Source organism: Nerophis ophidion, linkage group LG08, assembly GCF_033978795.1.
Source record: "Nerophis ophidion isolate RoL-2023_Sa linkage group LG08, RoL_Noph_v1.0, whole genome shotgun sequence".
NCBI lineage: Eukaryota > Metazoa > Chordata > Actinopteri > Syngnathiformes > Syngnathidae > Nerophis > Nerophis ophidion.
The window spans coordinates 10053892-10067681 of record NC_084618.1 but is presented as its reverse complement, the minus strand read 5'-3'; the positions used below and the strand labels follow the sequence as shown (position 1 = coordinate 10067681).

The window sequence follows — 13790 nt, the reverse complement described above, 5'->3', positions numbered from 1 at the left end:
ACACCCAGTGGGCAGGGAGAATTCACATCCAGTGGGATGCCAGTGACAATGCTGACTATGAGAAACCTTGGAGAGGACCTCAGATGTGGGCAACCCCCCCCCTCTAGGGGACCGAAAGCAATGGATGTGGAGCGGGTCTAACATGATACTGTGAAAGTTCAATCCATAGTGGCTCCAACACAGGCGCGAGAGTTCAGTTCAAAGCGGATCCAAGACAGCAGCGAGAGTCCCGTCCACAGGAAACCATCTCAAGCGGAGGCGGATCAGCAGCGTAGAGATGTCCACAACCGATATAGGCGAGCGGTCCATCCTGGGTCCCGACGAGCGGTCCATCCTGGGTCTCAACTCTGGACAGCCAGTACTTCATCCATGGTCATCGGACCGGACCCCCTCCACAAGGGAGGGGGGGACATAGGAGAAAGAAAAGAAGCGGCAGATCAACTGGTCTAAAAAGGAGGTCTATTTAAAGGCTAGAGTATACAGATGAGTTTTAAGGTGAGACTTAAATGCTTCTACTGAGGTAGCATCTTGAAGTGTTACCGGGAGGGCATTCCAGAGTACTGGAGCCCGAACGGAAAACGCTCTATAGCCCGCAGACTTTTTTTGGGCTCTAGGAATCACTAATAAGCCGGAGTCTTCAGCTCTTACTGGATCGGTTTGCAGCCGAGTGTGAAGCGACCGGAATGAGAATCAGCACCTCCAAGTCCGAGTCCGTGGTTCTCGCCCGGAAAAGGGTGGAATGCCATCTCCGGGTTGGGGAGGAGACCCTGCCCCAAGTGGAGGAGTTCAAGTACCTAGGTGTCTTGTTCACGAGTGGGGGAAGAGTGGATCGTGAGATCGACAGGCGGATCGGTGCGGCGTCTTCAGTAATGCGGACGTTGTACCGATCCGTTGTGGTGAAGAAGGAGCTGAGCCGGAAGGCAAAGCTCTCAATTTACCGGTCGATCTCCGTTCCCATCCTCACCTATGGTCATGAGCTTTGGGTCATGACCGAAAGGATAAGATCACGGGTACAAACGGCCCAAATGAGTTTCCTCTCCCTTAGAGATAGGGTGAGAAGCTCTGCCATCCGGGAGGAACTCAAAGTAAAGCCGCTGCTCCTTCAAATGGAGAGGAGCCAGATGAGGTGGTTCGGGCATCTGGTCAGGATGCCACCCGAACGCCTCCCTAGGGAGGTGTTTAGGGCACGTCCAACCGGTAGGAGGCCACGGGGAAGACCCAGGACACGTTGGGAAGACTATGTCTCCCGGCTGGCCTGGGAACGCCTCGGGATCCCCCGGGAAGAGCTAGACGAAGTGGCTGGGGAGAGGGAAGTCTGGGTTTCCCTGCTTAGGTTGTTGCCCCCGCGACCCGACCTCGGATAAGCGGAAGAAGGTGGATGGATGGATGGACGGTGTGCTAAAATCGGCCCCCGTGCCACACTTTAGACACTCCTGATGTAGTGTCCCTAATGATGTGTCTCGTGTTTTGCTCACTTAAGTTGTAATTTGAAGAAGTTAATTGGCACAAATGTGACTCCCTCATCAAGGAGCACGGCGCCAAGACACCAGCGAGGCAGCCATGCCGCCTCAGGACCCTGCAGGCACGCCGCCTTCGCCGCCATCGTGGTCGTCAGCACTGTTGTGTCACTCAACATCCTTTATTTACTTTTCTATTTATTTGTTTTTTCTTTTCTTCGAGATAGGCTTCTGCTGGCTCATGCGTGACCGCCATCCTCTCTCCCCGCGGCCGCCAGCGCCCGCCATGTTTGCATAACTGTTTGTGTAAACATTAAGTGACGCTTTGCTGGCTCGTGTGCGCGCTTTTTTTTCCCCCTTCCCGTTCCCGCCTGCAGCTGCTCCTGTCCTGCACATGCAGTGCACACCACCTTATATGGTCTTTTTCCTGTTGCTTTTTCAATGAAAAGGACGGCGCTTAGATGGCAGCACATGTTGTTCCAAAAGCTGTATGTACCTTTCAGCATTAATGGTGCCTTCACAGACGTGTAAGTTACCCATGCCTTGGGCACTAATGCACCCCCATACCATCACACATGCTGGCTTTTGAAATTTGCGTTGATAACAGTCTGGATGGTTCGCTTCCCCTTTGATCCGGATGACACGATGTCGAATATTTCCAAAAACAATTTGAAATGTGGACTCGTCCGACCATAGAACACTTTTCCACTTTGCATCAGTCCATCTTAGGTGATCTCGGACCCAGAGAAGCCGGCGGCGTTTCTGGATGTTGTTGATAAATGGCTTTGGCTTTGCATAGTAGAGCTTTAACTTGCACTTACAGATGTAGCGACCAACTGTACTTAGTGACAGTGGTTTTCTGAAGTCTTTCTGAGTCCATGTGGTGATATCCTTTAGAGATTGATGTCGGTTTTTGCTACAGGGATGGAAGGTCACGGTCATTCAACGTTGGTTTCCAGACATGCCGCTTACGTGGAGTGATTTCTCCAGATTCTCTGAACCTTTTGATGATATTATGGAGCGTAGATGTTGAAATCCCTAAATGTCTTGCAATTGCACTTTGAGAAAGGTTGTTCTTAAACTGTTTGACTATTTGCTCACGCAGTTGTGGACAAAGGGGTGTACCTCGCCCCATCCTTTCTTGTGAAAGACTGAGCATTTTTTGGGAAGCTGTTTTTATAGCCAATCATGGCACCCACCTGTTCCCAATTAGCCTGCACACCTGTGGGATGTTCCAAATAAGTGTTTGATGAGCATTCCTCAACTTTATCAGTATTTATTGCCACCTTTCCCAACTTCTTTGTCACGTGTTGCTGGCATCATATTCTAAAGTTAATGATTATTTGCAAAACAACATTCATTGGGGAGTTTGAACATGAAATATGTTGTCTTTGTAGCATATTCAACTGAATATGGCTTGAAAAGGATTTTCAAATCATTGTATTCTGTTTATATTTACATCTAACACAATTTCCCAACTCAAATGGAAACGGGGTTTGTACAAATGTGTGTAAGGAAGGGGATTGTCAGCCAAGTGTTGAGGCGATGATGTTGGGGGCTGAAGAGGGATTTTAGCTTGTCCTAGTACTGCCATGACGCCTCATCATCATCATCATCATCATCTTCACTGTCAGTCCACTGAAGATGTTTATAGGTCATGCATGGATTCTGACATCATCATCACTCTGAGTGGGAATAATGTTGCACTTAAATGATTATTTGACACTTTTCCATGCAACCTCTGTAGATATTGGGTGTACAAATGTTAAGAGGCGTTGTCCGCAGGCCTGCTGGGCGGCGCTCGCTTCACCGGGTCCACCTGGAACTACAGCACCTTGCTGCTGGAGGAGGAGGCGGGGCTACTGTACGTGGGAGGAAGAGGAGCGCTGTACGCCCTCAACGCCGCCAACATCTCCACAGCCGCCAGCCCCCGGGTGAGTGGCCGCTGGTCGCCGGCGTCTTCTGCATCTTTCCACTATCTGAATATATATGTGTATATATAATATAATTATTATTATTAATAAATATATAAAATATATTTAACTTATTCAAGTAATATTATTATTAAATGTATATAACATAATGAAACATAAATATAAAAAAAATAATAATACAATTGTCAGGTTCAAACACAGATGACATCTGTTAAACAAGACAAGAAGCAAGGAATTAAACAGACAGAATTCAATTTAGCTCAATTAACCCTTGTATTATGTTGGAAAAAATGACATTGATTATGTTGCGGGTCGTTTTGACCCGCACTGTGTAAATAAATGGGTTGTACTTGTATAGCGCTTTTCTACCTTCAAGGTACTCAAAGCGCTTTGACACTACTTCCACATTTACACATTCACACACACACATTCACACACTGATGGAGGGAGCTGCCATGCAAGGCGATAACCAGCACTCATCAGGAGCAAGGGTGAAGTGTCTTGCTCAGGACACAACGGACGTGACGAGGTTGGTACTAGGTGGGAGTTGAACCAGGGACCCTCGGGTTGCGCACGGCCTCTCTCCCACCGCGCCGCGCCGTCCCCAAATGCACTCAAAACAGTCAAGAAAACAGGTTAAACCAATAACCATTTTATTTTAGGTTATATAAACATTTAGAAAAGTGACATACAATACATTTTTTATTCCAATTGTATTATGTCAAGGGTCAATTTGACCCATTTCAGTTTTTGTGTTGATCAAAGTACTGGTTATCCTTTCTTTTTCTTGCTGAAATCTGGTGACTTTTCCTCATCTAGGGTCATGAACTGGTGTGTAAATCTGGACACTTTGTTGTGTAGTGGAATGTTTGTGCAGAGTTTGTATAAAAAGATGATGTTGCGAGTCATTTTGACCCAGGCGCTTTAATGTGGGTAAATAGCTGTTCAGATCCAAAAATAAACATGTCTCCTTGATGTACTTTTTACTTTGATGTACAATTGTTTGTATTTTGATTGTCTCTGAGACCCAGAGCCAGGTGTGTGAAGAGAGGGAACTTTCTCACACTTGTCCTTGTCTCCTCAGATGTCATCCTTCTGGAGCTCATTTTTGGTGAGTTTGTCAAAGAGATGACATGAGAACAGTGACAAGGACAAGTTTGAGAAAGTTCCCTCTGTTCACACACCTGGCTCTGGGTCTCAGAGGCAATCAAAATACAAACAATTGTACATCAAAGTAAAACGTACATCAAAGAGACTTGTTTATTTTGGCTATTTGCCCACATTAAAGCGTCTGGGTCAAAATGACCCACAACATCATCTTTGTATACAAACTCTGCAAGACATTCCACTACACAACAAAGTGTCCAGATTTTACACACCAGTTCATGACCCTAGATGAGGAAAAGTCACCAAATTTCAGCAAGAAAAAGAAAGGATAACCAGTACTTTGATCAACACAAAAACTGAAATGGGTCAAATTGACCCTCAACATAATAGAAGGGTTAAGGAGAAACGCGTAGACAGTGTACCCTTGTACAGTGTCGCCCCACGCTCTGACGAAAGATTGTACGCCTCCTCTTTTATTTGGACTTTCCCTGATTACATTGCAACAGCAGTTTCTAAAGGAGGGGGGTCATAAACAGCTATCGGCTTTGTTGCAAAACAGTTGAAAGTAAAGGTCGGTTCAAAGAAAAGATTGTGTGTTTTGAGAGAAGGAGCCCCAAGTGGACGTATATTTAATAGGATGTTGGTCTCTTTTAGGCCACACCCTCTTCATCACATCAGCAGATACGCTCGCATTCAACTTTACAGTTTGAACCTTTAATAAAAAATAAAAAAAAGTGTGCAAAAAAATACTCTAATACCACGGTGTCCAAAGAAATGGCACACACATTTTTTACTTAAAAGATTCTGTCAGGTTCAAACACAGATGACATCTATTAAACAAGACAAGAAGCAAGGAATTAAACAGACAGAATTCAATTTAGCTCAATTGAGGAGAAACGCGTAGACACTGTACAAGGTGTCGCCCCACACGCTGACAAAAGATTGTACGCCTCCTCTTTTATTAGGACTTTCCCTGATTAGATGGCAACAGCAGTTTCCAAGGGAGGGAGGTCATAAACAGCTATCGCCTTGGTTGCAAAACAGTTGAAAGAAAAGGTTGTGTGTTTTGAGCCAGGGAGCCCCAAGTGGATGTATATTTAATAGGATGTTGGTCTCATTTAGGCCACACCCTCTTCATCACATCAGCAGATACGCTCGCATTCAACTTTACAGTCTGAACCTTTTAAAAAAAAAAAAAAAAAAAGTGTGCAAAAAAATCCTCTAATACCACGGTGTCCAAAGAAATGGTGCAAACATTTTGTACTTTAAAGATTCTATCAGGTTCAAACACTGATGACATTTATTAAACAAGACAAGAAGCAAGGAATTAAACAGACAGAATTCAATGTAGCTCATTTGAGGAGAAACAGTGTCATCCCACTCGCTGACGAAAGATTGTACACCACCTCTTTTATTCGGACTTTCCCTGATTACATGGCAACAGCTGTTTCTAAGGGAGGGGGGTCATAAACAGCTATGGGCTTTGGTTGCAAAACAGTTCAAAGAAAAGGTTGTAAACAGTTGAAATAAAAGGTGCCTGGAGGGAGGTCACGCCCTGCCTCCTGTCCGCTTTGTCGATCTCGGGTAAAGCCAAAATCTTCCTGTGGATTACAGTACATCAAAGAAACCGACACCCTCAGGTTGCTCCCCAGCCTACACAGTGGAGTTTTACAAGCCTTCTGCTTGGTGGGATCAAACACAGCTTTTGTCCTCTCGCAGGGCGAGCTGAACTCAAAGTTTTGTGATAACTTAGATGCAATTATTTTGACTACAATAAATGAAATGAAAGTTGTTTTGAACTTATTAATGTGCACAATTTGACACTCATGATTCAAATAAAGTCACTTCCCTACTATGATCCAACATCATTTTAAAAGCCACTGAAATGGGCATAATAAAAGTAAATTAAAGAAATGATAATATGATTGAATATAATATGAATATATATGAAATAAATTAAAAAATGTGAATAAAATATAAATATAATAAAATATGAAATTAAAGTTATTTTTAGCTCATCCATGTACACAATTTGACTTTCATGGATTATTTGGTTGAAATAATGGGACTGTATCATTTTAAAAGCCCTTGAAATGAACAGGATAAAAGTAAAATACATAAATACGATATAAAAAATGTAAATATAATAAATAAATAACTTAAATACAAGTTGTTTTTTACTCATCCATTTACACAATTTTATATTATTGATTTAAATAAATTGACTAATGCCCCACTGGGATGCAATATCTTTTTAAAAGCTCCTGAAATGATCAGGATAAAAGTAAAATAGATGAAAAAATACATATAAATATCCTATGAATGTATATAAAAATATCTAAAATATAAATTTTAAATACATAAATCAATCAATCAATCAATGTTTACTTATATAGCCCTAAATCACTATTGTCTCAAAGGGCTGCACAAACCACTACGACAAATGAAATACAAGCTTTTTTTAACTTATCCAATTACACAATTTTTACATTATTGATTGAAATAAATTGACTATTGCCCCACTAGTATGCAATATCATTTTAAAAGCCCCTGAAATGAGCAGGATAAAAGTAAAATACATGAATAATACATGTACAGATAATATAAATGTATACAAAAATATATAAATTATAAATAAATGAATGAAATACAAGATGTTTTTAACTTATCCAATTACACAATTTTACATTATTGATTAAAATGAATTGACTGATGGCCCACTGGGATGCAATATCATTTTAAAAGCCCCTGAAATGAGCAGAATAAAACTAAAATTACATGAATAATATATATACAGATAATATAAATGTATATAAAAATATCTAAAATATAAATTATAAATAAATAAATGAAATACATGTTGTTTTTAACTTATCCACTTACACAATTTTACATTATTGATTGAAATAAAATGGCTGTATTGCCCCACTAGGATGCAATATCATTTTAAAAGCCCCTGAAATGAGCAGAATAAAACTAAAATTACATGAATAATATATATACAGATAATATAAATGTATATAAAAATATCTAAAATATAAATTATAAATAAACAAATGAAATACAAGTTGTTTTTAACTTATCCAATTACACAATTTTACATTATTGATTGAAATAAAATAACTGTATTGCCCCACTAGGATGCAATATCATTTTAAAAGCCCCTGAAATGAGCAGCATAAAACTAAAATACATGAATAATACATATACATATAAATAAATATAATACAAATGTATATAAAAATGATAAATACATAAATAAATTACAAGTAGTTTTTAACTCGTCTGATTACAAAATTTTACATTATTGATTGAAATAAATATACTAATGCCCCACTATGTTGCAATATCATTTTAAAAGCTCCTGAAATGAGCAGGAGACAAGTAAAATACATGAATTATACATATAAATGTATATAAAAATATCTAAAATATAAATTATAAATAAATAAATGAAATTGATGTTGCTTTTAACTTATCCACTTACACAATTTTACATTATTGATTGAAATAAATTGGCTGTATTGCCCCACTATATTGCAATATCATTTTAAAAGCCCCTGAAATGAGCAGCATAAAAGTAAAATACATGAATGATATAAATAAATGTAATATAAATGTATATAAATACATCTAAAATGTAAATTTGATAAATTATAAATAAATAAATGAAATACAAGTTGTTTTTAACTTATCCAATTACACAATTTTACATTATTGATTGAAATAAATTGACTAATGCCCCACTGGGATGTGAAATTCATTTTAAAAGCTCCTGAAATGAGCAGGATAAAAATAAAATAAATGAATTATACATATTGATGTACTATAAATGTATATAAAATAAATAAAAACAAATATCTAAAATATTAATGTAATAAAATATAAATAAATAGATGAAATACAAGTTGTTTTTAACTTATCCAATTACACAATTTTACATTATTGATTGAAATAAAATAACTGTATTGCCCCACTAGGCTAGGATGCAATATCATTTTAAAAGCACCTGAAATGAGCAGGATAAAAGTAAAATACATGAATTATACATATAAATGTATATAAAAATATCTGAAATATAAATTATAAATAAATAAATGAAATAAATGTTGTTTTTAACTTATCCACTTACACAACTTTACATTATTGATTGAAATAAATTGACTAATGCCCCACTGGGATGTGAAATTCATTTTAAAAGCCCCTGAAATGAGCAGGATAAAAGTAAAATACATTAATAACACATATAAATATAAATAAATGTAATATAAATCTATATAAATATATCTAAAATGTAAATTTGATAAATTATAAATAAATAAATGAAATACAAATTGTTTGTAACTTATCCAATTACACAATTTTACATTATTGATTGAAATAAATTGACTAATGCCCCACTAGGCTAGGATGCAATATCTTTTAAAAGCACCTGAAATGAGCAGGATAAAAGTAAAATACATATAATAATACATATAAATATAATATAAATATATATAAAATATGAATATATTAAAATGATAATAAATAAATAGAATAAAAGTTGTTTTTAACTTATCCAGATAGTTGATAGTACTTTATTGATTCCTTCAGGAAAATTTCAATATATAAATAAATAGAATAATTAAACTATACAATATAAAATCCATGTACACATTTTGACATTGATGGAGTATTGAATTGAAATAAAATGACTGTAGCTTACAATATCACTTTAAATAGTAGACATAACAAAGCAGCCCCTCCTCCAGGACTTATTTTCACAAGTTTGCTGCCATTCGTCAAGTCCTAAAGGAGGCCAGACTAAATTTAGCTTCAAGCAGATTGAGCAAATCCAATTGCGTCCTTTCAATTTTATGGCTGCTAGATTAAATGTGCCGGGCCTTTCTGAGGACTTTGTCAAGCTCATCTTCTCCTGCCGCTTATCTCCATGCACGCACAACACCAAGTACACACGTGGTCCCATACAGGACCCGGAGATACCTCTGGGATCTCACCAACAGATACTTTTACCACCATAATGATATTTATCTCAAACCAGGGGTGTCAAACTCAAATACAGAGTGGGACAAAATATAAAAAAGAACTAAGCCGCGGGCCAAAGTTGAACAAATTAATCTTTTAATAGGGACCCAAACAAGTTTTGTATTGAATATTGAACAAGCAAAGCTTATGCAACTTTTTAGTGACATGCAAAATACAGTTTTAAATAATATTAATAATAATAAAATAATATAAACGGCATATAAAATAAAATTTAAATAAAAATGTAATGGCTCTTTTCTATTTGCAGCCTTCTGAGGTAAATATCAAAATAACATTTTTTCACAGGCTAATAATAAATTTGAAAATAAAATTAAATAATGAATTAAAGCTGCAAGCAGCGATGGACGGGATCGAGTATATATGGAAGTGGCTGAGGAGAGGGAAGTCTGGGCTTCCCAGATATAAGTTAGCACAACACACTACTTTGTATTTTATTGTAGTTTTTAACTTCCATAATGTGTCTACTGACAGATATAAGTTAGAACAACACACTACTTTGTATTATATTGTAGTTTTTACCTTGCATAACGTGTCTACTGACAGATATAAGTTAGAACAACACACTACTTTGTATTATATTGTAGTTTTTACCTTCCATAACGTGTCTACTGACAGATATAAGTTAGAACTATACACTACTTTATTATAAATGTTGTAGTTTGTACTTCCATAACATGTCTACTGACAGATATAAGTTAGAACTATACACTACTTTATTATAAATGTTGTAGTTTTTACCTTCCATAACCTGTCTACTGACAGATATAAGTTAGAACAACACACTACTTTATTATATTGTAGTTTTTAACTTCCATAATGTGTCTACTGACAGATATAAGTTAGAACAACACACTACTTTGTATTATATTGTAGTTTTTACCTTCCATAACGTGTCCACTGACAGATATAAGTTAGAACAACACACTACTTTGTATTATATTGTAGTTTTTACCTTCCATAACGTGTCTACTGACAGATATAAGTTAGAACAACACACTACTTTGTATTATATTGTAGTTTTTACCTTCCATAACGTGTGTACTGACAGATATAAGTTAGAACTATACACTACTTTATTATAAATGTTGTAGTTTTTACCTTCCATAACGTGTCTACTGACAGATATAAGTTAGAACAACACACTACTTTGTATTATATTGTAGTTTTTACCTTCCATAACGTGTCCACTGAGAGATATAAGTTAGAACTATACACTACTTTATTATAAATGTTGTAGTTTTTAACTTCCATAACGTGTCTACTGACAGATATAAGTTAGAACTATACACTACTTTATTATAAATGTTGTATTTTGTACTTCCATAACATGTCTACTGACAGATATAAGTTAGAACTATACACTACTTTATTATAAATGTTGTAGTTTTTAACTTCCATAACGTGTCCACTGACAGATATAAGTTAGAACTATACACTACTTTATTATAAATGTTGTAGTTTTTAACTTCCATAACGTGTCTACTGACAGATATAAGTTAGAACTATACACTACTTCATTATAAATGTTGTAGTTTTTACCTTCCATAACCTGTCTACTGACAGATATAAGTTAGAACTATACACTACTTTAGTATAAATGTTGTAGTTTGTACTTCCATAACGTGTCTACTGACAGATATAAGTTAGTACTGCACACTACTTTGTATTATATTGTAGTTTTTACCTTCCATAACGTGTCTACTGACAGATATAAGTTAGAACAACACACTACTTTGTATTATATTGTAGTTTTTACCTTCCATAACGTGTCTACTGACAGATATAAGTTAGAACAACACACTACTTTGTATTATATTGTAGTTTTTACCTTGCATAACGTGTCTACTGACAGATATAAGTTAGAACAACACACTACTTTGTATTATATTGTAGTTTTTACCTTCCATAACGTGTCTACTGACAGATATAAGTTAGAACTATACACTACTTTATTATAAATGTTGTAGTTTTTACCTTCCATAACCTGTCTACTCACAGATATAAGTTAGAACAACACACTACTTTGTATTATATTGTAGTTTTTACCTTCCATAACGTGTCCACTGACAGATATAAGTTAGAACTATACACTACTTTATTATAAATGTTGTAGTTTTTACCTTCCATAACGTGTCTACTGACAGATATAAGTTAGAACTATACACTACTTTATTATAAATGTTGTAGTTTTTACCTTCCATAACGTGTCTACTGACAGATATAAGTTAGAACTATACACTACTTTATTATAAATGTTGTAGTTTTTAACTTCCATAACGTGTCTACTGACAGATATAAGTTAGAACTATACACTACTTCATTATAAATGTTGTAGTTTTTACCTTCCATAACCTGTCTACTGACAGATATAAGTTAGAACTATACACTACTTTATTATAAATGTTGTAGTTTGTACTTCCATAACGTGTCTACTGACAGATATAAGTTAGTACTACACACTACTTTGTATTATATTGTAGTTTTTACCTTCCATAACGTGTGTACTGACAGATATAAGTTAGAACTATACACTACTTTATTATAAATGTTGTAGTTTGTACTTCCATAACGTGTCTACTGACAGATATAAGTTAGAACTATACACTACATTATTATAAATGTTGTAGTTTGTACTTCCATAACGTGTCTACTGACAGATATAAGTTAGTACTACACACTACTTTGTATTATATTGTAGTTTTTACCTTCCATAACGTGTCTACTGACAGATATAAGTTAGAACTATACACTACTTTATTATAAATGTTGTAGTTTTTAACTTCCATAACCTGTCTACTGACAGATATAAGTTAGAACTATACACTACTTCATTATAAATGTTGTAGTTTTTACCTTCCATAACGTGTCTACTGACAGATATAAGTTAGAACTATACACTACTTCATTATAAATGTTGTAGTTTTTACCTTCCATAACCTGTCTACTGACAGATATAAGTTAGAACTATACACTACTTCATTATAAATGTTGTAGTTTTTACCTTCCATAACGTGTCTACTGACAGATATAAGTTAGAACTACACACTACTTTATTATAAATGTTGTAGTTTGTACTTCCATAACGTGTCTACTGACAGATATAAGTTAGTACTACACACTACTTTGTATTATATTGTAGTTTTTACCTTCCATAACGTGTGTACTGACAGATATAAGTTAGAACTATACACTACTTTATTATAAATGTTGTAGTTTGTACTTCCATAACGTGTCTACTGACAGATATAAGTTAGAACTATACACTACATTATTATAAATGTTGTAGTTTGTACTTCCATAACGTGTCTACTGACAGATATAAGTTAGTACTACACACTACTTTGTATTATATTGTAGTTTTTACCTTCCATAACGTGTCTGCTGACAGATATAAGTTAGAACAACACACTACTTTGTATTATATTGTAGTTTTTACCTTCCATAACGTGTGTACTGACAGATATAAGTTAGAACTATACACTACTTTATTATAAATGTTGTAGTTTGTACTTCCATAACGTGTGTACTGACAGATATAAGTTAGAACTATACACTACTTTATTATAAATGTTGTAGTTTGTACTTCCATAACGTGTCTACTGACAGATATAAGTTAGAACTATACACTACTTTATTATAAATGTTGTAGTTTGTACTTCCATAACGTGTCTACTGACAGATATAAGTTAGAACTATACACTACTTTATTATAAATGTTGTAGTTTTTACCTTCCATAACGTGTCTACTGACAGATATAAGTTAGAACAACACACTACTTTGTATTATATTGTAGTTTTTACCTTCCATAACGTGTCTACTGACAGATATAAGTTAGAACTATACACTACTTTATTATAAATGTTGTAGTTTTTACCTTCCATAACGTGTCTACTGACAGATATAAGTTAGAACTATACACTACTTTATTATAAATGTTGTAGTTTTTACCTTCCATAACGTGTCTACTGACAGATATAAGTTAGAACTATACACTACTTTATTATAAATGTTGTAGTTTTTACCTTCCATAACGTGTCTACTGACAGATATAAGTTAGAACTATACACTAATGTATTATAAATGTTGTAGTTTGTACTTCCATAACGTGTCTACTGACAGATATAAGTTAGAAAAACCCGATGCTAACCGCCCATTGAAAATACATGGGTACGGCTAGTAGCTACTATTAGCAAACAGATAGCCCTACCAACTCAGCGCATAAAAAGCGCAGATGGCCTTAAAACG

General features: G+C 35.6%; 1 protein-coding gene across 1 annotated transcript in view; it reads left to right on the top strand.

The window, feature by feature from the left end:
* Positions 1-13790, top strand: part of sema4gb (sema domain, immunoglobulin domain (Ig), transmembrane domain (TM) and short cytoplasmic domain, (semaphorin) 4Gb) — a 66757-nt gene that overhangs the window by 23418 nt on the left and 29549 nt on the right. Inside the window, exon 3 of the mRNA XM_061907664.1 lies at positions 3243-3391. Within this exon, the coding sequence (XP_061763648.1) occupies positions 3243-3391 (149 nt within the window). The remainder of the gene's footprint in view (positions 1-3242; positions 3392-13790) is intronic.